The following is a 24,755-nucleotide window of genomic DNA, read 5'->3' on the forward strand; positions in this document are numbered from 1 at the left end:
TAAATCGATCTTACCAAGCCTATAAATCTATAAGCAATTAAAATCCCAATCTCACTTATCATTATTAAGATCTCTAATCAAAATAAAGCTTTTCGAGTTTAGGAAATTATCTCAATCCCAAAAGAGGGATATACTACTGAAATCGTTTTAAGCAGATCTCATTACATTATCGATTAAGGATCTAATAATAATATAATCTTTCCAGCACTTATTGATTATTTAGATTTACTACAATATTAGATTGCCTCGAAAAATACTATTTCCATGGAAATAGCTGATGGTGGGAATACTAGACTTAAATAATATACTATTTTTAGTTTTATGGTCGAAGGTATTCAATACATTATATATGCTTTTATTCGATTTAACAGGAAGAATTATTTTAATAAAGATAAAAAGAATCTATTTCTTGGTTTACTATGGCTTTATATTATTAAAAACTATATTAATATTTTCAATTGTATTATTTCTATTGGTGATAAGAATCTTTCAGAATCTTATATTTTTATTCAAACTCTATAACTAATATAATTACTTTTTTATTAATTAATTCTTTACCCAATAAACTCTAAATATCAAATTGCTAGATAAAAAGCTAAAATTTCTATAAAAAATGAATTATTGAAATCAAACTATTTCGATGTAGATATAGTATATTCTAAGGGAAAGGTTTTTTTATCCGATTATGATATTACTGAAACTGTTAAAAAAATCTTTGAGATTGAATTAGATTCTATAAAATCTATAACTTTATTTAGTTCTTTAAACTTTTAAATCCTAAGTATAACTTTAAACTACAGAAAAAGACCATCTTCTAACCACCTGAATCCTTTTTGTATACAAAAGCTAGGATACTATACTTTTTAAAGAATATTATATAGATATACAGATTCAATATTCCTATTGATATACTTGAATTTATGAATTTTTTATATAAATCTTTTACTCTTTGGCTTAAGTTGAAGTCTCTTTCTGGAAATCAGTTTCTTATATTCTCCTTTCAAATCGAATCTAAATACTTTATTTCATTTAATTATATATATCCTATTGAGAGATAATCTATTTTTTGATTATTGTTTATAGATTTGATTGAATTGATATAAAAATGGTTTAATATTAATAATATATATATTAGTCCTTTAATTATAGAAAAATTATAATAATATGTTATACGTTTTTTATACACTTATAGAGATTTGAATATAACCAAATTACATTATATTCCCCTAACTATTCTTTTTATTTATTATATATATTTAAAGAAAGGCATATTTCCATATAAATGTAAATTTCGATTTTGATATAGTCCTCAATAGATATATTAGTTAAATAAGATTATTTAAGATGGCTATAAGTGTTTTATATACAAATACACTATGATAACTAATAGCAAGTTATTCGATTAGTTTGTAATACCTTTTGTTATCGAAAAGCCTGATATTATATATCTCATACTATCTCCTTACAAACCTGATTCGAAATAACAAATCGTTTTCGATTATTCACAAGTGAAAGAAGAGATGCCTAGCAGCTATTATACACTAGCTCAAGAAGTTCATGAATATTTATCTCATCCCAATCATACAGTTTTTATACAACTTGATTTTAAACATATATATTAAATAATACCTCTCCATTCTATAAATAAATATATTTTTGTCTTCTCTATAAAAGATTCCGTTTAAATATAATCTATTCATATTCTATAAGATACTCAAATTACATGTTTTTCAATATTTGAGCTTTTATATACTATTTATGATTACATTCCCCGCCTTCCAAAAAAACATTACTATTTAAAGAACAGCATTCTTTATACTAGCAAGTACCCTTCTATTCTTAAACCTAACTCTCCAGATAGTTTAGCTTTAATCAAATTCTATGTGAACAATATATTTTCTGGATATAAGATAGTTGAAAACACTTACAATATCCTTATAAACCATCTTTTTTTAAGATTAGCTTTTGCTTAACTATATCTTTCTTTTAAGAAACTATATATATTTGTAAGTGAAATAGAAGCTTTAGATATACTCTATCAAACAAATAGTATAATAATTACCAAGCCAGCCCAAGCTATTAAAATTAAAGACTTTTCTACTCCTAGGAATTCTATCAAAGTTTACAGTTTCTTAGCTACTATTCAAATAACCCATTAAAGTATTAAGAATTTTATCGAGATATCTCATTCTCTTTCCCGTTTTACCGGCAATATTGACTAACAATAGGGATTATATAAGCAACTTGCTTTTGAGTTTCTATAAGTTAAGTGTTCTGAAATAATCAAATCATATAGTATTGACTATTCCCTTCCCATTGAAATATATACAGATTCTAATACTTTTGTATCAAATTGCTATATTGTACAGAAACAATACCCCCTAGGAATTACCTCAGAACCTTTAATTATATACCTTGTTTTATACAACTCCTTTCTTTTTATTAAGATTCAGAGAAATTATAGTATTTATAAATATAAGCTTTTAGTAATCATCGAGTTTGTATACAAATATTACTATTATTTCCATTACCTGAAATCTTACAAGATTTTCACCAATCATATACTATTAACTAGATTCTTATTCCCTAAAGCCAAAACTTGTAAAATCTATACCCATTGAGCTATAAAACTATTTGTTTTAAATATCATTATTGAATATATTAAAGGATCTTGTAACAAGATTATAAATATATTTTCCTATACTATTTTCCTCAATTCGAATTACAAATTGAATCCACTTTTAGATTTTCTAGACTTATTTTAAAAGAATAATAAAAACCTTAAATAGATTTGAAAAAACGGAATTAATGATTATAAAAAGCTCCTTTATCTATATAAGATTGAGCAACTTCAAACTATTACTAACCACAAAATACTATAATTTCTTGAAAATAATCTGAATATTGTAATATTAAATCAACTTATAATTATTATTAATAATATCTCTTTTAAATCAGTTTCTAGTAAGTATAAGGACAATCTGTAATATCACAATATATTTAATTATATTTCTATTAATATATTTCTTGATAGGATTTCTACTCTTGAAAAGATATCTTTTCTATATTATACTAAAGACTTTTTCTTATTTGAGAATAAACTTTTTTATATATTTTATAAAGTTAATAAGTATTGTATATAATAATATGAGATATCAGATATTTTATTATATGTATATAATCAGAAAGAATATTTCGCTACAGAATTAATTATTAAAAAGCTTAGAAACCATTATTAGCTTTATCTAGTTTCAGATATTAAGCAATATATTTTAGATTATTTGAAGTATGCTAAATATAATATTCAATAGCATATCTTTTATTTAATATCTTTTAAAATTAATTATTTACTCACTTTTATCGGATTTGATTTTATAGGATTACTTCTATCTATATTAGTTAACAAAGCTCAGGTTCTAAATATAACTTGGCTTGTAGTATAGAAACTAATAAATATAGGACTTACTATTGAAAATATGGACTACAACGATAGTATATTTGATAAAAAAGAATACCTTAATTTCACTTATATTTTATTAATTATTAATTACTTCTCCCATTATATTTAAGTATTCCCAATAATTGATATTACAGAAGTAGAGATTATTAAATATCTAGATTAACTTTTTAATACAATTAAAATCCCTATTAAAGAAATACATAATCCTGATATATATTTTGAAAATAAGATTCTATATAGTTTTTCAAAAAAATCCGGAATACTATTTATTTCTATAACTATCGAAGTGAAAAAGTCATCCGGAATAATCGAAAAAGGAAACAATCTATTTCAAAGAATATTTAAAAAAATCGAATCTAATATTATTGATTGATTATTTAAGATTTAAACTAGTATTAATTCTTTTAATATACAAAAGATATCTCATTTAGATTATTTCTCTTATAAGATTATATTTAGTTTTTAATTAATCAGTTTTTTAGAAATCGAATATCTTTTTTATAAATAAAAGAAAATACAGAATTATCTTCTTACCATTAAAAATGTTAACAAGGAGTTTTCTTTTGAGATATACTATATTAAAGTTTTCGAATTCATGTACAATCGGGAGCTAATCAGATAAAAAGCTCTGGAACAATCTGATTGAAAAAAAGCTGTTAATAAGGAAAAATACGATATAAATATATGAGGTAATTTTATATATTAATCAAAAGATATAATTATGTTATATAACAATACCTCAGTTAAAAAGAAATTATATCCCTTTTACTATAATCTTTTTGTTATTATCGGTTTTGTAGAAGATTATTAGAAATTTTATAAATTGTAATAAATCAATAGAAAAACTATTCACAAATTGTTTTATATCAACTATTTAAAGCTTTTCAAATTTTAAATTGAATATCTATATATACTATTTGAGGATAATATATTGGAATATCAGAATCTATAAGCTAATACTTATAAGTCCACTCTTCTATCTAATCTATGAGAAGGAGTTGGTGTATGGCAAGCTGTACCATTTGTCTTATAGGATCAATCTGAAACTACACTCTAACTTTGTCCAAAATAAGCAAAGTTATATCAGGATAGGAAACTACAAATACTCTAGCTACCAATTCAGCGAATTCTATTATCCATTTAATTTAAATACAATAGTAAGCTGATATATGGGTGGATATTTATAGTGATTGTTGATTGATTAATAGAATAAGAGGACTAAATATACTATATGGTCATTTTGGCATATATGAAAGGAATACGGAAATAGGACTTATTTTAGCTTAACTAGAATATGTATGCGAGGGCGTATGTCTTGTAGGATTGGTTTAGAAAACAGACTAAACGTATTAGGCATATTATATAATCATCTTGATTGATATAGTCAACTGGATTGTACATAGCTTTCAATATAATACGCACTACACTTAATACTAAATCTTGACCTACGATACACGTCTTTTCTCCAATACATTTCTCATGCCCCTCGTATTATTGCAACCACCTTCATGCCCGCAATTTCCATACTCGCTTTCATGCCCCTTTTCATTATATCCTTCACTGCCCATGCTTCATTTTCTCCGAACTACAACTAAACCCACAAAAAGAAAACGCCGCAACAATGCTCTTTTCTTGACGGATCGTCCTATGAAAGTAACGAAAATCCATTCCCAACGCCCATCCATTTTATCTGCATCGGTGTTCTCCAAACAATTTCCTTCATGGCTGCCTACTCTTGTAGTAGGTGTCTTTTGATGTCTTCAACGAACCAATCTCGATCAGACCCATGCTGAAAGTCTTCTGTGGCTTCTGGTACTCGAGTATATACCGAATTTAAGTGAGTATCTAGTGACCAAAACCAAATCCAAAGGACCTCTTAATTCGTAAATCCCATCAACTTTGTGATTTCATCCAATAACTCTGTCAAATCGTCATCGCTGATTTTGTCTTGTAAACTGGGTATCAAAGTCTTCGCTTCATCGGCCGTGTCGCAACATAATGAGCCTTTACATCTCATGTTAGCATTGCTTCTCCAATGATACCCTCGTTATCCATCTTCACCAAACTGCCCTCTCCATCCCCCCCCCCATCTCCCCTTTCAACCTTCAAGAAATCCAAGCATAAAAAAGAAAAAACCACAAGTCACCTACCCAACTGCGCCCTCTCGAATTTCGCCAATTCTCCCCTACTTCCCAACAATCTCTCTACAGCCTCCACGTTTTCCTTTCTCTTGAATCTCGCAAAATGATCCAGGTATTCTTGCGTCTTACTCAAGATCTCAGTCTCGTTAACATTCTTGCGATCACCACGACGCTTTGCGACAAGCGCGTTGATAACGAGTGCGGCTTCAGAATGAGTAAGTGCATCTACATCTTGGAATTCTCCGAGCTTCAGAACGGTGGATGCTTCTTCGTCGCCTGCTGGAGGAGCGCGAGAGCGAGATGTGGGGGCAGGTGCTGCCATTGTTTCGAAGGGAGAGGTAGGTTCGAGAAAGGTTGAAGGATGTCGTTTGTGGGGGGGGGATCGGGATTCGATAACTTTGACTGTTCTTCTGACTGATTGTGATGTCTCGAATTTAACTGTGTAATTAAAGAAAACAATCCTTTCCTTGAAATGCGCGTCCTGCTTTTCCAAATCAACTTTGTGCAAAGACTCGACGTGTTTTGCTATAAAGGTGATTTTGTTGACTTGAAAGGAAGAAAGAAAGTTAAGTTGCGGCCGATCTATCAATAAACATGTGCTGGTCGGCAAATTCTCGAAATCCGGGGAAGGCTGCTTACTTAGCCGTTTTGGGACGAGGCTACAGACAACAGTATCTTGATGCATCTCGAACTTTATATTGTGGATGTTTAATGAATGCGCCGAGTTTGATATTCAATTTTTGATTCTTGAATTGTGTAGACGAAAGAAAAGGACGATTACGAATGCGAAGTTTGCAACGAACAATTGATTTCTACTACGAATAACTCTCTCAGCTTCCTTTCCATCGATTGCTCTTAGCAGTGCATCAAATATCAAAATGCAAGTTCTACTCCCAACTCTCCCCACAAAGTCTCAGAATCGTGACTCTAATACCCAATCCGTAGGGTCGTCTTTGCCCTCACAATAATAAATAAAGCTGGTGGACTTATCTACCAAAAAGATTTCGCAGATGGATTGAACAAACTATCTATAAATGACTATCTAGTGCTTGCTGGAACATTTCACGGGTACATGACTTCTCTCTTTCTACTTCCCAATTAGACCCATCTCGAACTTCTTCTACTGAGAATTCCCACTAACAAGTCCCTAGAGTTCACGCTATTTCCACTCGACTAAACCCCATCCCATCCTCTCACCTCGCTTCAACAGGTGCCTCCTCTCTTCCTTCAACATCCCACTCCAAGACGCTCTCTACCCTCTCCTCTCTCTCCTCCACCCCCACATCCGATGACCGACCAGATCCACCTTCCGGCATCGAAGTGCTCGAAACGACTTTGTTCCGACTCCAATGTTTCCAGACTCTCACTGGCACGAAGTTTCTCCTATTTACTGAACCTGGCATGCCAAATGTTGATAGCATATTGAGGAAGATATACGAACTGTATGCGGATTATGTGATGAAGAACCCGTTTTATCAGTTAGAGATGCCGGTTAGGTGTGAGAGGTTTGAGAGGGGCGTGGAGAGGTGGGTCAGGGGGGTTAACATGAGGTAATTTGGAAGGGGGTTATGGGCAGATGGATCGATGGATCGATGGATTCACGTGGAGAGCCAACGGACTTGGGGAAAAGCGAGGTGGTATCGTGGGCTCAGAGGTTGTATTCCCACTTATTGAAGAAGCGGGGAATGTCTCTGGATCTGATACAGGATACAGGAGTACCTGATCAGATCTCTCACATTAGGACTAAGAATGCGAAGGGAAATGTGGACATAATTTCGGGCATAGAAGGAACTTGTTGGGACTTAAGCATTATATTGAGCATACGCGCCGATATTTCACAGGCCAAACTTCAAAGGAGTCAAGGAGTATACAAACTAGAAGTAATTTGTTGGCAGAAGAGCCAAATACCATTGTATATGATATCTATTGGTACATACCAAACGCCAGTTTGCCATGCAGCCCCAACCATTCATTCAATTAGCAATCCATCAATTCATTTCCCCGCCATATACTTCAACTCCTCATCTAAGCCGTATCCATTTTATCATCGTCTTTCTTGTCTCCACTCCCACTAGCTTCTCCGTCCTTATTCAATAGAGGTGCAGATGCCTCATCCTCTTCCTTAATCTCTCCTAATGCAGACTGCTCCGCTGCTTCCTTCTCTAGTCGATCCTTCTCGTTTTTCTCAACCCGAGCTTTCTCATCCTCCATACTCATTCTCAATGCTAATGCCAACTCTGGGTCTACGCTTGGATCGATACCAAATTCAAATGCGCCTGCATCACCACTTGTTTCGGCTCCACCCATACCAACTCCTCCTGTAGCTCCATCCCCATTTAGAATTGGTGAAGTCATTAACTGATCACTAAGAAGCTGAGGTCCTGGTGGAATGATGGCCAAATGTGATCCATCACCTCCCTTGACATTCTCATTGAAGGCTGTCAATTTTTTGGTGACATCATCATCAAGTTCTCCGAATACAACGAAATCGATCGAAACGTTATTTTTCTTCATCTTTTTGGCGAGCTTGACAAGTGATTTTTCGTCTTCTGCGATTGGAGAGCAAGTAAAAACAATTATGCGTTGACGTTGGGATTTGTTTTGTCGGTGTTTGAGTGCCAACTATGAGATTATCTACATCAGCATTTACTCCAATAGCATGCCCGGACAATAGGTAAGATTATAAAAGAGATGATAACATACACCAGCGATTTGAATACCAGTAGCTAAGTGACTAGATCCACGAATCTTAGTCTTAGTACGATGTAATCCATCCAAGATCTTTCCATGATCAGTTGTTAAGGTAACAAGAACCTCTGGTCCTTTACCCCCCATGGACATTAAACCAACTGAAGATTCTGGATTGGCTTGAGTGATGGTAGAAAAAATCCAAGAAACGGCATCTGATTGCGCTTCATAACGTGTTGGTGTATAATCTCCATTTCGACTGCTTTCACTGTTATCCACCACAACCATTACTGCTTCGAGAACCATCTTGTCGGATTGGCTGCCGTTTGGCAAATGTGCGAAATCTTTCTTTTGGAAGTTGTATTTGAGTAATGGAGCCGAATTTATGGTAGACGACGATCGTAAGTGGTAAGTATGAGTTAATCTGTTGATGGCGATAAAGAAGTTGATGTTTGTTAAGGTTGCAGGTTGCTCAAGGTAGCTATGGTTTGCGCGTTAATGCTAAAGTACAGCAAGCATCGCTAGCTTCGGAGAGGTGCCAATCCCTGTAACTTCTTCAGAATTGGGGGAGCAAGAGACTTTAGCCACACATCTGTGGCGCTCAGCAAGCGACTTCGATAATGAACGGATAACAATCTACAAAGTGATGATGATGTTTATTCTCAATCAACATCACAACACTCTACACACTACACTCTACACCCACGATACACCATCTCACAGCTTCAATCGTATTCACACAACACAATAATTCAGAAGTAATCGAATCGCAATTGTTCGTACGGATAATTACAGAAATTCGTAAAGTTTCATACATATAATAGCCTACGCGAAATGGCTATCACAACAGGCCAAAAGCAAGCTCTGATGGAGAATTTGCAGTTGGAAAGTGAGGAACTCATCTCTAAAACGCGTCAAATTGTATACTAATTATGCATTTGAATAGTTACTGAACGTGCTAGAAAGCTCAGAGCACAATACAATGTTCAAGCTCAAGGATTAAAAACGCGTATTGAAATTCGCGTCAATCGCATACCTATCTCAATGCGCAAAAAGAACATTGGGGATTTGTTTGAGAAGCACAGCAATACTGGCGCACAAGCAGCGCGTTCGGAAGTGGGACCACCAGTTCCAGCAAAGAACACTCCAAAACACACACAAAAGAAGATTCCAGTGGAGGAGTCAGAAAGTGGTCCAAGTACTCAAGTCACAGCACCATCTCGTACTACCAAAAGGAATAGGTATGTTTTTCCTGCAAAAATCAAGGAACATAAACATATAGTAACAATTCAAAGTGACGAGGCAAGTCTGGACAAAGAAAACAATATTGACAACCCGAAGAAGCGTCAAAAGCCTGTTCCTAATCTGCCTGAACGTACCACTTCTCGTGTTAATATGGACCCAAAACAAATACTTTCACCTAGATCCGCTAACTCCCGAACTTTACCTGCCTCGCCAATAAAACCCGCACCGCCCGTCAAATCCACTACAGAATCTCGTCCGCCTACAAGAGCAGGACGAAAAGTCGCACCACATACGAATCCAGCTGGAGCTGCTACTAGTCGAGCAAGATCCAATACCGCAACTTCGGGTCCAAAGACTACACGAGGAAGAAATGTGAGCAATACTAGTACTGAAACCGTTGTTAAAAAGGCACCTGCTGCAAGACTCAAGAAGGCGGCACCTGCACCTGCACCTGCGCAACCCATACAACCAGCCAGCACTGCTGTTGGAAGAGTGTTGAGAAAGAGAGGCTGAGGTCAATTCAACAGCTGCAATCTCATACATTGTTACACCAAATTCGACTCGTCTTTTGTTCATGAAGCACTGACCCTCAATTGAGAACACTCCTACTCTGGAGTGGGGAACTTCCTCTATGGTGTTGATTAAGAACGTTTTGGGCTGTGACCCCTTTTTAATCAACGCCATAGGGCATATAGAACCTCGATATCGTGGCATGTGGTTTTGAACATTGGGGTTTTCATTTGATGCTATGATTTGGATTTAATGGTTGACAAGGAAATGGAAAATATGACCGCTTGAATCGGAAATGGATAATGATGATTTTTAATTTATCTTTAGCGATTGGAGTAATACGGGGTTCATATTCTATAGGCTTCTCTGGGATATGCATTGGAAGGCGAAAGATTACTGCTTGAGCTTCTCTGGAGTAACAGGAAGGAAGGGATGACTGGCGTTTGATTTTCTGATATCAATAAAAAGTCTTTTATTGTATGCACTTGATGTTACGTAGGGAAATTGGAATTCTCAATGTTCGTAATGTATGCTTGTATGGTCTTGAACCTTCAAAGATGCACATAGATCCATTCTTGATTCAAGCGCGGGGAGCGAAGAGTGGTGGAGGGCTTGTAGGCTTGCCCCCCATGAAAGCTACTTGGATCTCTCGATTGATGATGCCCCGCTAGTCCTACGGGTGTCGCTACAGTGTGAGTAAATTATCTGATGATTAGGATTGAAATGGAGGAGTTCTTCTGTAATTAGCGTGAATATTCCCACCCGCTTATGATAGGAGACAAGCCAAGACACGGATTAAAGCGGCCGCTAGCCCCCTCTACGTAAGCAAAAAAACAGGCGGGAATTGACTACCATTCGAAAAACCTTTAATAACTAAGATCTCTTTTCGATATAATATTAAATAATAAAAACACTTAATATCGATATAAAAAAGACTCAAATTTTCGTTTGCTTTTTTCAAATTTCAATATTTAATTTGAAATGAATTTATAATCTATTAAAAACGTTCTGTAAAAGGATACTCAATTTCCGCCTGTTTTTTCGCTTACGTAGAGGCCCCCTCGGAAAAACTACCCCACCATTACGGTTCTTGAGCTCATCCATCTTAACTCATGGCAAGCGTTTCCCCCTCCAAATACATACAAAAATCATCATTGTAACCAAGAAGATTTCAAAACGAAACACACATAGATTCATAAGAAAATATGGCAGATGTAGAGGAATCCACTGCGCCTGCAGAAATTCAATCAAGAAATGTTGTTTATTGTGGAGGTAAGTTTACAAATGAATGAACGACCCCGCTATCTTGAATTCATGAAGGCTAATCACAGAGAATAGTTTGTTCGTTACCACCTGAGGTAGGCGTAACTCTTATACTTCATGGGGCTTGGGGCTTAACTTGAACAAAGGGATGAGGATACCAAGGACAAGATCATTAACAAAAAGCAATTAGTATTGCGAATACGGCGGCACAGTAAAGAAATGTCAAGAATGGCTCGAGAAGAAATATCCCACCATGTACGAGCGATTATGGTCTGAAGGTATACCCAGCTTCATCTCTTGCTCCTCATGTGCTGCATGCTAAATTTTAACTCCCCTCTTCCTAGATGCCCTCGCAGCAGCAACCTCAACCCTCAGTGTCGATGCCCAAAAACGCGCCGCCAAAGACGCCACCAAAAAAGCCGCCAAAGCCGAAGCTCTCGAAGCCAAGCAAAACGAAACTCTCGCGTCCTCCAAAATCCGCATCAAGCGCGTTGAGCGCAACAAACGCAAATACGTAACCGAAGTCCAGGGACTCGAAGCCTTTGGACTCGAGCTCAAAAAGGTTGCGAAGGAATTCGGATCTAGGTTCGCGACGGGAAGCAGTGTGACGAAGGTAGCAAGCGGAGGACAGGAAATCACGGTGCAGGGCGATGTGAGTGAAGATGTGAGGGAGTTTTTGATGAAGAATTATAAGAATATTCCGAAGAAAAATATTGTGCTTGAGGAGCCGAAGAAGAAGAAGGCGGAACCGGTGGAGGTTTAAAAGGGGGTTGGCGTTGAAAGAAACGAGCGGGTTGGAGCGTGGATTGGGTATGATTGACCGGCTTGGGATTTCGAGGAATACAAATACCATTATGAAATTCGTTTTATGGCATTGAAATATGCACAATCCTGCATTACACTATACAATGTGAGATTTGACAGAAAGGGAGGGAGGGAGGGAGTCGATGTTTCTCACTAGGTAGGTACTAGAAAACCCCGAAAATACGAAACTCGACTCGCTACCTCGAAAATCAATCTCCGATAACATTTGAGACAATGAGACATGAAAGTTTCAATTTGAGTGGAACAATGTCACTCCAACGTCAGAAAAGGAATTTACATAGGTATATCTTGAAGAACAAGAGGCAATCGCTTCTCGTGAATATGACAAACTCAATTTTATGTAAGATTACAACCTACCTACCTAGTAGACTACCTACCTACTATCATACCACTCCTCGGGTTCAGCAAGGCGAAAGTGTAGAACAACGAATAAATGTATGCATGCATGCATGCATGTAATACCACACAGAACCTATCTCAAAAATATTCCTGAAACTAAATCATTATTTCAATTTCAGGTAGTCACGGTATCTAGAAACTATTATATGTCCATGGATGTGTGTCTAATAAGGTATAATCACATTGAACATACACTCATTTCTCTCATTGTTTTGTAATCTTACAAGTCATCTTGTCTCAACCTCACAGAATCTGTATTTAGATCAATTATTGATCCTCAACTATTTAACCTTATATCATTTTGTCTCTTATGTTCTCTTAATCTCTCTTTACCCTCCCTACGTCTTTCATTCTGTTCTGCCGTCTCGCTTATTCTCCTTTTAAATTTGCAGCATTATTACAACCCCACCATAATTCGAGCAACCCCCATCGTCTCTTCAAGGAGCAGCAAAGAAAAGAAATAGCCAAATAATCCATCATATCCCATAGCAACCCAGCCCTTCCATTCCTCCCATTACCCCATTACCCTACCCATATTTTTTCATAACGCCAATCCTGAATCAATACACGGATATCATAACCCCCCATCCATACCATATAATATCGTCGAATCCTAGCCATGCCAACCCAGCTCAATTCGTTTAACCCGACTCACTGTTAAAAGTTGAAGTGGGCCTCTTGATTTGAAAATAAACCCTCTGGGACCAGCCAGCCCATAGAAAACATGATGAAGAAAACTCCCGCTGATTTACGCCATGCTTTGTCCAAGCCAATGTTTAGGCAGTCGAAGTCCGAGAAGATTGTTGTTATGTATAAAAAAGGCCGTGATATGAAAATAAAATATGACACACCCGAAAATTGAAAACTGCTCGAAACATCGCACGGTACTAAAGTCTGGTTTGAAAACCAACTTACTCTATGCTACTTTGGACCGACCTCCGAAGCTTTCGATTATAATTCTTCTTATCATCCACTGATCCCCAGAAGAGTTTGGAAGCTTCCACATTTACCAATGTCCGTGGATCGTATGGTGGTGAAACTTCCTCTAAAGCTTCAATGATAGACTCGATATGAGATTTTGCATCATCGGGGCGTTTGGGGGTATAGCAAGGTGTTCCATCAAGTCCAATCCGGTGATGAAATAATGGTGTCTGAAATTTGGCTCTTGGTTGCTCTTCTGGAAATCTTGGGCTGAAGTAGAGCTTAATATTGAATAGTCCGCCATCTAGATTGGTCATGGGGCGACCGAAATAGGTAATACTCCATACGAAAGGATTCTTATTATCTAGTTCAATGTCCAGGGTTACGGACTTGTCCCTCTTGTATGCTTCAACCACTTGTTCGAATTGACGTTGAAGATTTGCTGCCACACCACTTTCCTTCTTCTGTGATAACAATCCTTCGGTAGCCCAATGAGCCGTCTCGGCATCCAAAGTGGTACGAATGAATCTCAATCGTCTCTCGAGCTCAGTGTAGTCGAACTTTCCCTCCATAATATTTCCACCACCCTCAAAAGGCATTCGAGCAAAAGGTTGAAGATCCTTAACCTCTTTTCTTGCTTTCTCTATAGCCGTCAAGTACGAATCATAATACCACAAGAATCTACGCTTGCAAAAATCTTTGAAGGGTTCGAATGCAACGGCAGAATCATCAAGTACATCTCGATCTAAGTCGCTGTCGCTATCCTCGCTTGGTGGTGTGTATGGTGGAGTTGTTCCTGCTGCGGAGATGTTCAAGTATTCCTCAAGACGTTGAATGACTGAAATTCGTAGAGTTTCATGGCGAATCTACAGTCTTATCAGTACCAATATCAGTAAAAAGAGCCTTGATAGTTCAAGCATACCTTTGCAGCATAATCCTTTTGGTTTTTCCTGTCATGGTCATCATTTGCCGTTTCGAAACCAGGTTCATTCTCGTAGGGATTGCTCGACATTAAACTCTGGATTGAGATTAAAATTGACTCAAGTCCTTGTGCCGATGACCACTCTTCTCCTCTTTCACCTCGCCATGTGCTATTGTATAATTTAGTTTCGGAGATTCAGAGGAATTGTATGAAGGTTGTTAGTTACCCTAAAATTGATCTAAAAGCAAGTCAGTAAATGTTGGAAGTATCATGGCATAAAGGGTATCTTACAAACAGACTTTGCCTGTCGCATAAATATTGGGATTGAAACGACATCTTCCTCCATTTGTAGTTGTCGCAATAACACTAGGTGCTTTGGTGGGATAATCTACATGAACTTTTTCAGCTTCGAATTGATGTGCCACCCTTTCGCAAAATCGTACCTTTTCCAAATCTAACACCAAACTAGAGAAATGTCAGTATTCCATATGCAGAAAGAAACTTTTTATGAATTGGATAGACCAACATCGAAGAAACCAAATTCGTAAGGTGTATCTGGTGGGCCGATTATAATTGCTTTGACGCTTCGAACATCGATATCCCGACAAGCAACAGCGAGAGCTGTAGAATTAAATAGTTAGTAAAAGTTCAAGGAGAGAATAGTAAACTTCTGAAGAACTTATATTGACTCACATAGATCTGGACCTCTCTGGATATCTGCCAACTCCTAAATCACCCAAAAAGTGTTGTCAGCCTTGCGCTTTCATGACCACTTTTGGCGCATATCGTGATATCATCACATGGGTTTGGCTTGATGAATTTACCTTCGCAATACGAATAACGGAGTGATTCGCCATGACATCTGAAAGTAATTCTTCCAATATCTCTTGATGAGATATTATATTATTATTTCTGATTACGATCTTGAAATAATTACTGGAATATTGAAAGTATTGGAAGAAGTATGATAAAATGGTGAAGTTGTTGAAGGAAGGATTATGAAGTAATTTGGGCGGGGTTTCTGTTGGAAAGTGCTTCAGAGATTATGAAGGGAAGAGGTCACTAAATAAGCGGTGATGTCTGGCAGAATTCTATTTTCGCTCTAGTCAAATCATGAGGGGATGGGGAAATAGTGGGATACCTGGATAGGCTTCCATGCGTGATGAGGCTGATTCTTATTATATTCCTCTTGATAAGCAGATGTGAGTTTTCTCTTCTCTTATTCAATGGAAGAGAAGAGAAACTCCAAACAATTTATGATTATACTACTGCGAAGGTACCTACTATCTAGATAGTATTTATATTATTCCAACTTCCTTATTCTTCTAAATAATGCTAATAAGCTACCTACACAGTTGCTACGTATGAATACACAATAAATCAATCCAGAGCATTTATGAACTGTCAGAATCGATGTCTACTTGGTAGGCAAATGTCCATTTGGAAACTAGGAATCGTAACATCCTTCATTGCATCAATGCCTTCTCTTTCTGTGGTCTACTAGGTTCAAAGCTGCCTATTAAGTATATTCATAAGTATATTCATCATGAAGGAAAACTATCACCTCGAGAAAATCACCGAGTGGCCTATTGTCTTATGCCACACAACATATCACATGCTAGTAGAATTGAAGCAACCATCCAAACAACAATCACTGGTACTGGCACTGGCACTGTATATTTAGATAGTGCTTATTCATGGAGACAATGGTTCATGATTTCTTATCAAGACCTTTTCTTGACTGGGCCAAGCAGAGCATATAGAAGATATCATGAGAAAGTGCTATCATCCATGGGAGACGACATCAAGAGGCTTCCCAAACGTTTACCATGTGTTCAGAGTCTTTCTGTATTATTGAAATGAAAACTCACAGATATCCTAGCACTTCAAAGGGTAATGAGGGTATTAAAAGTAAAAATAAAATATATTGCTTTCATCGTCATGATATCATTCTCATGCTTTGGGTATATTAAAGCCAACTCTCCGAAACCTTTCGGACCTTTCCTATCATACAAGGTATTGAAGACTATCCAGTCCCGCACTAGAAAATATACAAAGTCTTCTTGGAAAACTGCGGTTGCTGACAGACTTTGAGTAAGTAGTGTATAGCCATCGAGATCATATCTGTATGCCCGTGTATACTGTGGCAGATTTGACCTCGTGTGCCTCATTTTGCTCAACAACATCCACCACTGCTGGCTTTCTGGGGGGCCAATTTAACATTTGTTTTCGAGCCTCCATAGCCAGGACCCTTCACTCCAGATCTCCTGTCATTCAGGTCATACTTTCCAGCTTCGATGTTCATGTATATCCTTTCTGCCACCCTTGCAAATGCATTTTCAACACCTTCACCACTCTTCGCACTTGTTTCAACATACTCTAATACGCCATTTCGCTTTGCCCAGGCGTCTGCCTCTTCCACGGTAACCTCTCGCTTGTTCTCTTCGCCTGTGGCCAAATCACTCTTGTTTCCTACCAACACAACAACTATATCCGGTTCAGCAATTTGTCGCAAATCATGTAGCCAGTCCGTAACATGTTCAAATGTTGGTCGCCTCGAGATGTCGAATACGAGCAGTGCGCCTGAAGCTCCACGAAAATAACTCCTCGTAACACTTTTATAAGTTTCTTGTCCTGCCGTATCCCATAAACTGAGCTTCATGTGTTTCTGTGGCACATCTGATTCTGTGGCTGCAGGTTTAGGTGCTGGCTCTTCATCTAGAGCGTTGGATTTTGGTTTAAATCCTTCTGAATTCGGTGGACCGACTGGGATAATTCGGGATCCAAATTCAACTCCAATGGTAACGTCATGGTGCGGAGAAAAACGCCCTTCGCAAAGTCGAATTGTGAGAGATGATTTTCCCGTTCCACTATCGCCAATGCAGACGAGCTTTGCAATATAATCCCATGATGTTGTAGACATTACTTGACGTTGGACGAGGAAGGGTGGTAGACTGGTGTTGGAAGGGCAGAAGCCGTTTGAACTTTACTAGGTAAGCTTGCGATTTGGGAGTTAAAAAAAGACTGATACCCAGAACAATCAATGGACAATTCTAATAAACAATGTTGATCTTGAAGATGTTGATGGATTGTAAGCGATTGTAAAATCCGAATTGGATAATAATTCGATAACAATGAGGTTTATGAATAAATGATAGCTATCGTAGGATGTTTGGGTATGATAAAGTTGTAACTTGTCAGAGTTGTTTGTTGTATGGTAGTACAATCTCGTGGGCAGTTGAGAGTCGAGACAATGATGAGATTACTCGGGAGAGCTGGAGTGTTCATGGATCATTGATTGACCTTGATTGACCCACCATACAAATACTGGTAACTACTCCATCCATACCCAGTAGGTACATAGACACCTCTCTCTAATCACGTTAACGTTAACCCAGTCTCCAGTCCAGTCATAAAGTGGCTTTCGGGAATGCAAGCGGAGGGAAAATCATTATCCTCTAGCGCCCAGCCGTTATATTTTCGGATTGGAGAAGTCGGCCGGGTTGGTTGGGGGCGGTGAACAAAGGAAAGGATTCTGGAGATGGATGTTTTGGTATCTACGATTGACTCACCAGTATCAGGTAAACAAATAATGAATATATACGAGTAGATTCATTGCATTCTGACATCCTTCTCCTCTCCTTTCTTCTTTCTCTCTTCTCTCTTCTCCCTTCTCTCTTCTCCTTTCTCTTCACGTCATACATACACCTCTTGCAGAGACCAAGGAATTCTTCATCAGCCAAACCCAAAGATTTACACTCTCGCATAACTCGACGTCCCATCCTTTCCCATCCTATCCTATCCTTATCTGGAGGACGAGTTCATTCTACCTATCCATTCTCCCTATCCATTCTCCCTAGATCCTCATGCGGTATGGTACACCTGCCTCGTGATTTTAAATGATTCACGACTGAGGCTCCCCGGCACTCCGCTATCATAAGTCTTGACTCGCCCCCAGCAACCCCAGCAACGCAAGCAAGTGACTGATATCTCACAATATTATCCTTCACGGGGCATCCATTATTGTTCTAACCAGTCTTGCCCATACAAATATCCTCTGCAGTATTCACTTCCAATACCGACTTGGAATACCTAATCACAAGCTTTATATCATTCATCGGTTACAAGTTACAAGATACCCTACCAACCCCAGACTACAACTGATCTACCGCACTGCAGCCTGCGAGTACCGTTTCAAGCTCTCACAAAAGACCCACAAGACTGCGCAGTACTGTAGATAGAGAGTCCTTATCAACAACCTCGACTCCTCAACTTCATCGCAGACAAAATATTCCAACACACAACTTTGTTCTTGAGGGTCGAAGATGTTTTCAGAATGTAAGTAAACTTGCTCACTTGCCCCATTTGCCTTGTGCATTCATTTAACCATTATATCATCCAGATGCTTCGCGCTTCTTAGCTCAGTCACAGTCTCGATTCTCCAATTTCGTCCAACAGGATAACGAAATCCCAACTCGAAGTCCAAATGAACGTTATCAACGGTCGCAGCCTTTACGAAGTTCCAGGCATCAAAGAGGACTAGGAAATCCTTATCAGTCATCACATCTCCCAAACTTTGGATTTACATCTCGATATTCCCAAGCTCCGCCTGATGCCCCGTTATTTCACAGCGCTTTGAATGATTTTCAGGAAGAAGATGAGGAGGAGGAGCGAGAGAGGGAGACTGCAGATTTCTTTGCGCTTCAACGATCACGGAGGGTTTTTGCACCTACGAGAGAACTGGAAGAAAGCGAGGAAACAGAGCGCGACGGGAGTGATATAGTTCTGGGGAATAGTAAAGATGATGGAATCGCAGGTGATCATCGGGAACGTCCACGAGGAATTAAAAGTAGTTGGAAGGGCGGTATCCGAAGTACAAGAGAGCGAGGCCATACACCGGAAACAGTTGGGGAAGAACATGATGACGAAAGTAGGCGACCAAGCAGTCAGGGAAGTAGTAGTAAAGGAAAAGGAAGAATGGTCGATATTGGACTAGAATCTACGATTGCCGACAGCTTACCGCCAAGTGAACCGGATTATGATATGGGTGATGATAATCCACCAGCATTCCAACAATTCAAATCTGGGCCAAAATCTGGCACAACCCGATTTACAGATGAATCCATCAGAGGCAACGAGAGGGATGTCGAGTCGCAACAATTACCTGGTCCTCGATTCCCCCTACGACCGAATGAAGTGGAGGTTGTTCCAGTAGCAATTCCTACAACTCCAGACGAGCTGGAAGGGCCAAAGCATGACATGTTTTGGGGGTCATTATTTTTGATATGCTTGGCTTCACTCTTCGCAACTTTCTTCCTAATCTTTCTCCACACATCAACGCCTGACGGAGTGCTCGGAGACACGATATATACCACCCTCCATTCTTCATTCCATCTATTCGCAGTCGATACCCTGGCATCAATAATTGTATCATTCATCTGGCTTGCGTTACTGCGGTCTTTCGTTCGTCCATTGGTATTCCTGATTGTTCTCGCGGTACCAGTCATACTGTTTTCGTTCTCACTGTATCCTATGGTGTCTAGTATGAAAGGGTCAACCGATCGAACTGGTGTACAAGATAGGGCTATGAGATGGATGTCGTTTATACCTGGAGCTCTTGCTTTGCTTTGGCTATACACTATTTATAAAGGACGTCAATCATTGACCAAAGCAATCAGCATTCTAGAGTTTGCGTCAAGGATTCTTGCTTCGAATCCTGGTCTGCTCGCTTTGGGATTCGCTACGCTGGGGTCGGTTATAGTATGGACCTGGATATGGTTAGGAATGTTTACGAGGGTATTTTTGGGTGGCCATCTCTCGAAGTCAGGGCTGAGTTTCATTATTGATGCAACGACATGGTGGCTTGGTGTATATTTCGTGATGATGTACATCTGGACTCTTTCCGTGATTGGGGGTATCCAGCGAACTACCACTGCTGCAACAGTTTCTCAATGGTATTATCACCGTAATGCGCAGACAGGAGCTTCATCTCGAGAAGTTGTTGCGGCAGCATTTTATCACTCGACGAATACGATATTCGGTACCATATGTCTATCATCATTAATAGCTCTCTTGATTAAGCTTCCTCTCCTCGTGTTTCCACGACGATTGGTGGCGGCTATTTCGATAATTGCGTACTCTTTTGTACCAGCACCAGTGACAGCATTGCTCAATCCTCTTACCCTCACCTATGCTGCTATCCACTCACAACCTCTTCAAACTTCCGCAAGAGGTCTAAGTCAAATGACATTCCTCACACCTCAAGCTCCTACAACTACGTTAACCCCACGATCCTTCTCTTCTCGAACTCATGCCACAACACCTTTACTGCCTTATCGTCTAGCTAAACTGCTTCTTCATGCAACCCGTATCATTATGTCCATGGCCCTTGGTTTCGGTGGTTGGGTAGCAACTGCTCGTCAATTGTCCATCAGTATGCCTGAAGGTCCTGGTCTCAAAGGAAGCGCATATGCATATGTTGTGGGACTTGTTGCTGGATTCATCGGCTGGGGTGTGCTTGGGGCTATGGAGGGGGTACTCAGTGGAGTTGTGGATGCGACGGTTGTCTGTTGGGGAAGTGAGAAAGGAATGGCTAACGGTGGAGCATATTGCTTGGAGGCGGGGTATTTGTTTGGTGATGATAGGGAGTAGCGAGTAATGATCAAGGAATGTAGTAGGGAAATGGAGGAAGAACGATGGATTTGTATTGATTTGAGTTAATTGGGGGTGTATGGAGCTTGGAGCATGGTACATATTTGGATGGGTGTATGGAGCATAGGTCATTATATGATCAGATGGCATGACATGACTTAGCATGACATAGCGTTTTTTTTTTTAGCATGACGGAATTGATTAATGAAGAGCATTTAATGATTATATCATATATACATATGTATCATGCAAATGAAATTAGAGGTCAGTGTTCTTGAATAGGTTGAATCATGAGCGACAGTCAGAGCTTAGCGAAACTACATATTTCTTGTATCTTTAATCTGGGCGGATTTGATAGTGTGATATGATGTGATATTATAGTTTCTCAAGTAATTAGATTCCTCATCTCCATCCCATATCTTCCCTCCATGAATTTACATCTCAATCTAATCTAACATTCTTCTTTCCTTCTATCCTCTCTTCCCCCTTTCTCTTGGAAAATACTCTAGTTCTTATTTTAGTGTTATTTATCGATTCTTATGGTTTTGAGATATAGAGTATACACATATATGTAAATATAAAAATAAATATATAAGTTCACCTCGTCTCGCGTGGTATGTACAGATGTATATAAGCGAAAGCAGATATGCGGGTAGCCATCGAAACACGAGGCGGGTTGAAGTATAGCTACGAGCGGAAAAAGGAATGAAAATTGTGCATGTGCTTTGCTTTACTTTGCTTTGCTTTGTCTGAATGGATAGGCGGATGGAAGGGAGTATGAGGTGGGAGGTGAGAGGTGGGAGGTGAGAGGTGAAGAGAGGGGGTTATTGTTTGAAGTCTGGTGGGTGGGCAGGTTAGGGGGTGATGTTATGTGATGTGATGTGATGTGATGGAGGCCAAGGGGACGATTGTGATTGTGATTGTGAGTTAGATGAGGGGAGTAGTATATATGTATAGGTATGCAGAATGTATTTATCTAGCATACTACTGTAGTAATCTTACAATGAATGTATCAATACATTTCCGCACCAACCATCTCAAAAGAAATGCAAACCTCAACGCGCAGATTCCTATTCCTTTTTCCTTCCTTTTTCCTTCCTCTTCCTCTTCCTCTTCCTCCCTCACTCCGATATCGCCATCACCCCCCTTCCATTCACCACACATCACACATCGCACATCACACAAACAATAGTCCCGTTACACAACTCCTAAAAGTCATCTCGGCCGTTTCTTTTGTTTTCACCGCCACGTTCATGCCATACGTACTGTAGCATAGCACCACATAGCACCACATAACTACACTACACTACCTATCTATCTATCTATTTTCGATATATTTCCGAGGACGAGAAGAAAAACACACATCGCCGACTGATTTTCTTTCTTGCATGCGCGTGGGAGTTTCGAGATATGTGATTGTTTTTTTTTGGTGAGTTGGTTGGTTGGTTGGTTGGTTTGTGTAAGTATCTATATTTTCTCGAGATGGACAATGATGAGAGGAAGATGGCTAGATGGATGATGAGGAATATAGTGATGGAGGATGATAAGCTGTGTTTTGGTGGATAGGAAGGGAGAATGAAGGAAGGAGAGAAGGATGTGTACGAAACTGAATAATTTGTCGGTAGAGGGAAATCACTACAGTTATGAGTACCTGCGATATCGATGCATATATGATATGATACTAAATGTGATCGCTTAGAAAGGAGGGGACTTGAATTCGTATACAGTACACTCAATTTAATAACGTGTTTCCAAAAAAATAAGCGATTTTTTATACCTCATCAATTTTGAAATTTAACTTCAATCATTTCTGGATTTATTAATATATTTTCAAATTGAATAAATTCTTTAGAATAATTAATATTTCAATTAAAGAAATCGATATATAGTTTTATAGATATATTAAAGTAATGATTGTGGAATTGGAGATAGATAGAATATAAATTCGATTTTAAGATTGAAAATTAATATATTTTCAAGTTATTTTTGATCGTTTTCGAATTTTTGTTTTGAAATTTCTAATTCGATTAATATCGATTTGAAATAATCAAAAATTATATAAATAATATGATTCATTATTTTCTATTATTTAATCAAGTTTTTAATTAAATTGAAAAACAATTAGTAAAGGTATTATAAATTGAAATTGGAAAATCTAATGTTTAGATGTTTTTAATAAAACACTGAAATTTAAGGTTTTGAAAACACGTTATTAAATTGAGTGTATGTATACATACATATACATAATACATGATACATGTATGCATGCATAATGGATTGAGAACTCAGACTCAATTCCGATAGGAGTTAAGACTCAAAAGTACATTTTCGGATTGCGTCTTACTTACCGGGGGGATGGATGGAGATTTGGATGGTTTTTCGGAAGCTGAATGTATGTATGTTTGTTTGTTTGTACGTGTCTCGTGTCGAATATCGTTTTTTTGTTCTTCTGTTGAAGTATTGATCTCGTAGATTGGGGTTTTAGGGGGGCGGGGATGAGAGGGGAATTAATAATCTGTATTCCCTTTCGTAATGTTCAATATATATTGACATCTCATCTCACTTCCGCTCTATTTATTTACTGAAGATATATATCGTCATCGCCAAAGTTCCATATTTTGATGCATTCTTTTCACAATTTTATGGCAAGAGATACATATACATACTTCTTCATCGGAAATATCACCTTTCCATTTCTTACCTACATCACACATAAACATACAACACCAACCCCATCTAATCGAGCATAACACAACTCATCATGGCCTTTACAACACGCTCATTCTCTTTCATCTCCCTCTCCCATCCATCCTCGTCTCTACCTCCCTACTCAGCACTCGCATCCTCCAAATCTCGCTCCAAACAGCCCAGATATCCTCGAAAAGATCGATCAAAATCTAAATCTAAGCGCAATGACCCCAGTGAACAAGAACACGAACGAGAACTCCTCACTGAGGTATCCCAAGGGGAAAAAGATGAAGAGTGTCCGTGTCCTAGCTGTATGTATCCGGATGTAGATAGTGTGGGAAGTGCATCTTCCTCATCCTCGTCATCCTCGTCATCATTCGACAATCATGATATCGATTCAGAGGAAAGTTCCGATATTGCAGGAGTGGAAAATGGAGGTAAATATCTCGAACGGCGGAAAAGGAGACGGGAAGGGGGGCGCGAAGTAAAGATGAAGTGGGGATTGGCTTGGTTGGGGGGGAGGGGGACGCGGGGGAGAGGATACGGATATTGATGCGGATATGGATGTGGGGAAATAAATAATTTTGCTGGAGTTTCTTGAGATGGGATGGGATGGGATGGGATGGGATGGGATGATATGAGATGGAGATTGAGCGGGAAGTAAAATAAATTGATGACGGTTGGAAGGTGACAAGAGGAGTGGGTAGTGATGGCGAGACGAGTGATGGTACGGAGACACGAATTTTCGAGGGGGGATTCGAATGCGAGAATGAAAGAGGGATAAATGAACGAGAGGACTTGATCGTCGGGTGCTAGTGGTGTTGGGTATCTAGTGTACTAGGTACCCAGGTACCTATTCCATGACAATACTTCACAAAAGGAAATGAGACAGGAGGTATATAAATAATTATAATCATAAATATATAAATAGAACTCAAACCAATCGTGTCTTGATCATATCAACCCGTCTATCTCCCGCCTCCACTCTAGGTGTGAAAGATCCTATATCCTAAAGAAACAATCGATAGTCATTCTCATAAGC

General features: G+C 38.4%; 9 protein-coding genes across 9 annotated transcripts; 5 read left to right on the forward strand and 4 right to left on the reverse strand.

Annotated features, from left to right (window-relative positions):
- Positions 1–4,812: 4,812 nt before the first annotated feature.
- EAE98_007281 (uncharacterized protein) lies at positions 4,813–5,923 on the reverse strand (the record flags this gene model as incomplete). The annotated part of the gene is made up of 2 exons (XM_038954904.1): positions 4,813–5,464; positions 5,611–5,923. 2 exons carry the CDS (start codon positions 5,921–5,923, stop codon positions 5,337–5,339), a joined length of 441 nt encoding a protein of 146 aa, XP_038808554.1. The 3' UTR covers positions 4,813–5,336.
- A 272-nt stretch (positions 5,924–6,195) lies between these two features.
- EAE98_007282 (uncharacterized protein) lies at positions 6,196–7,155 on the forward strand (the record flags this gene model as incomplete). Its single annotated transcript, XM_038954905.1, has 4 exons — positions 6,196–6,272; positions 6,464–6,481; positions 6,547–6,669; positions 6,753–7,155. 4 exons carry the CDS (start codon positions 6,196–6,198, stop codon positions 7,153–7,155), a joined length of 621 nt encoding a protein of 206 aa, XP_038808555.1.
- EAE98_007283 (uncharacterized protein) lies at positions 7,145–8,807 on the reverse strand. Its single transcript, XM_038954906.1, has 2 exons — positions 8,305–8,807; positions 7,145–8,223 (listed from the first exon to the last, which is right to left on the reverse strand). The coding sequence occupies exons 1-2, from the start codon at positions 8,593–8,595 to the stop codon at positions 7,627–7,629; spliced, it is 888 nt and encodes a 295-aa protein (XP_038808556.1). The 5' UTR covers positions 8,596–8,807; the 3' UTR covers positions 7,145–7,626.
- Positions 8,808–9,123: 316 nt separating this feature from the next.
- Positions 9,124–10,047, forward strand: EAE98_007284 (uncharacterized protein; the record flags this gene model as incomplete). Its single annotated transcript, XM_038954907.1, has 3 exons — positions 9,124–9,178; positions 9,236–9,530; positions 9,585–10,047. The coding sequence occupies 3 exons, from the start codon at positions 9,124–9,126 to the stop codon at positions 10,045–10,047; spliced, it is 813 nt and encodes a 270-aa protein (XP_038808557.1).
- A 1,202-nt stretch (positions 10,048–11,249) lies between these two features.
- On the forward strand, positions 11,250–12,070 carry EAE98_007285 (uncharacterized protein; the record flags this gene model as incomplete). The annotated part of the gene is made up of 4 exons (XM_038954908.1): positions 11,250–11,316; positions 11,383–11,402; positions 11,498–11,585; positions 11,652–12,070. The coding sequence occupies 4 exons, from the start codon at positions 11,250–11,252 to the stop codon at positions 12,068–12,070; spliced, it is 594 nt and encodes a 197-aa protein (XP_038808558.1).
- A 1,372-nt stretch (positions 12,071–13,442) lies between these two features.
- On the reverse strand, positions 13,443–15,231 carry EAE98_007286 (uncharacterized protein; the record flags this gene model as incomplete). The annotated part of the gene is made up of 8 exons (XM_038954909.1): positions 13,443–14,318; positions 14,375–14,543; positions 14,601–14,612; positions 14,666–14,762; positions 14,818–14,839; positions 14,901–14,995; positions 15,068–15,101; positions 15,199–15,231. The coding sequence occupies 8 exons, from the start codon at positions 15,229–15,231 to the stop codon at positions 13,443–13,445; spliced, it is 1,338 nt and encodes a 445-aa protein (XP_038808559.1).
- Positions 15,232–16,550: 1,319 nt separating this feature from the next.
- Positions 16,551–17,297, reverse strand: EAE98_007287 (uncharacterized protein; the record flags this gene model as incomplete). The annotated part of the gene is made up of 1 exon (XM_038954910.1): positions 16,551–17,297. The coding sequence occupies one exon, from the start codon at positions 17,295–17,297 to the stop codon at positions 16,551–16,553; it is 747 nt and encodes a 248-aa protein (XP_038808560.1).
- Positions 17,298–18,699: 1,402 nt separating this feature from the next.
- EAE98_007288 (uncharacterized protein) lies at positions 18,700–21,025 on the forward strand (the record flags this gene model as incomplete). The annotated part of the gene is made up of 2 exons (XM_038954911.1): positions 18,700–18,712; positions 18,777–21,025. The coding sequence occupies 2 exons, from the start codon at positions 18,700–18,702 to the stop codon at positions 21,023–21,025; spliced, it is 2,262 nt and encodes a 753-aa protein (XP_038808561.1).
- Positions 21,026–23,786: 2,761 nt separating this feature from the next.
- On the forward strand, positions 23,787–24,266 carry EAE98_007289 (uncharacterized protein; the record flags this gene model as incomplete). Its single annotated transcript, XM_038954912.1, has 1 exon — positions 23,787–24,266. One exon carries the CDS (start codon positions 23,787–23,789, stop codon positions 24,264–24,266), a length of 480 nt encoding a protein of 159 aa, XP_038808562.1.
- Between the last annotated feature and the right edge of the window lie 489 nt (positions 24,267–24,755).

The sequence above is a fragment of the Botrytis deweyae genome (assembly GCF_014898535.1).
Source record: "Botrytis deweyae strain B1 chromosome Unknown BDEW_017, whole genome shotgun sequence".
Lineage (NCBI taxonomy): Eukaryota > Fungi > Ascomycota > Leotiomycetes > Helotiales > Sclerotiniaceae > Botrytis > Botrytis deweyae.

Bases quoted from the DNA above. Each gene is read 5' to 3' on its own strand.
- EAE98_007283 (XM_038954906.1), bottom strand. From the start codon at position 8,595: ATGGTTCTCGAAGCAGTAATGGTTGTGGTGGATAACAGTGAAAGCAGT. The intron at 8,224-8,304 runs GTATGTTATCAT...ATAATCTCATAG, and splicing joins CTGGTATTCAAATCGCTGGT to TTGGCACTCAAACACCGACA.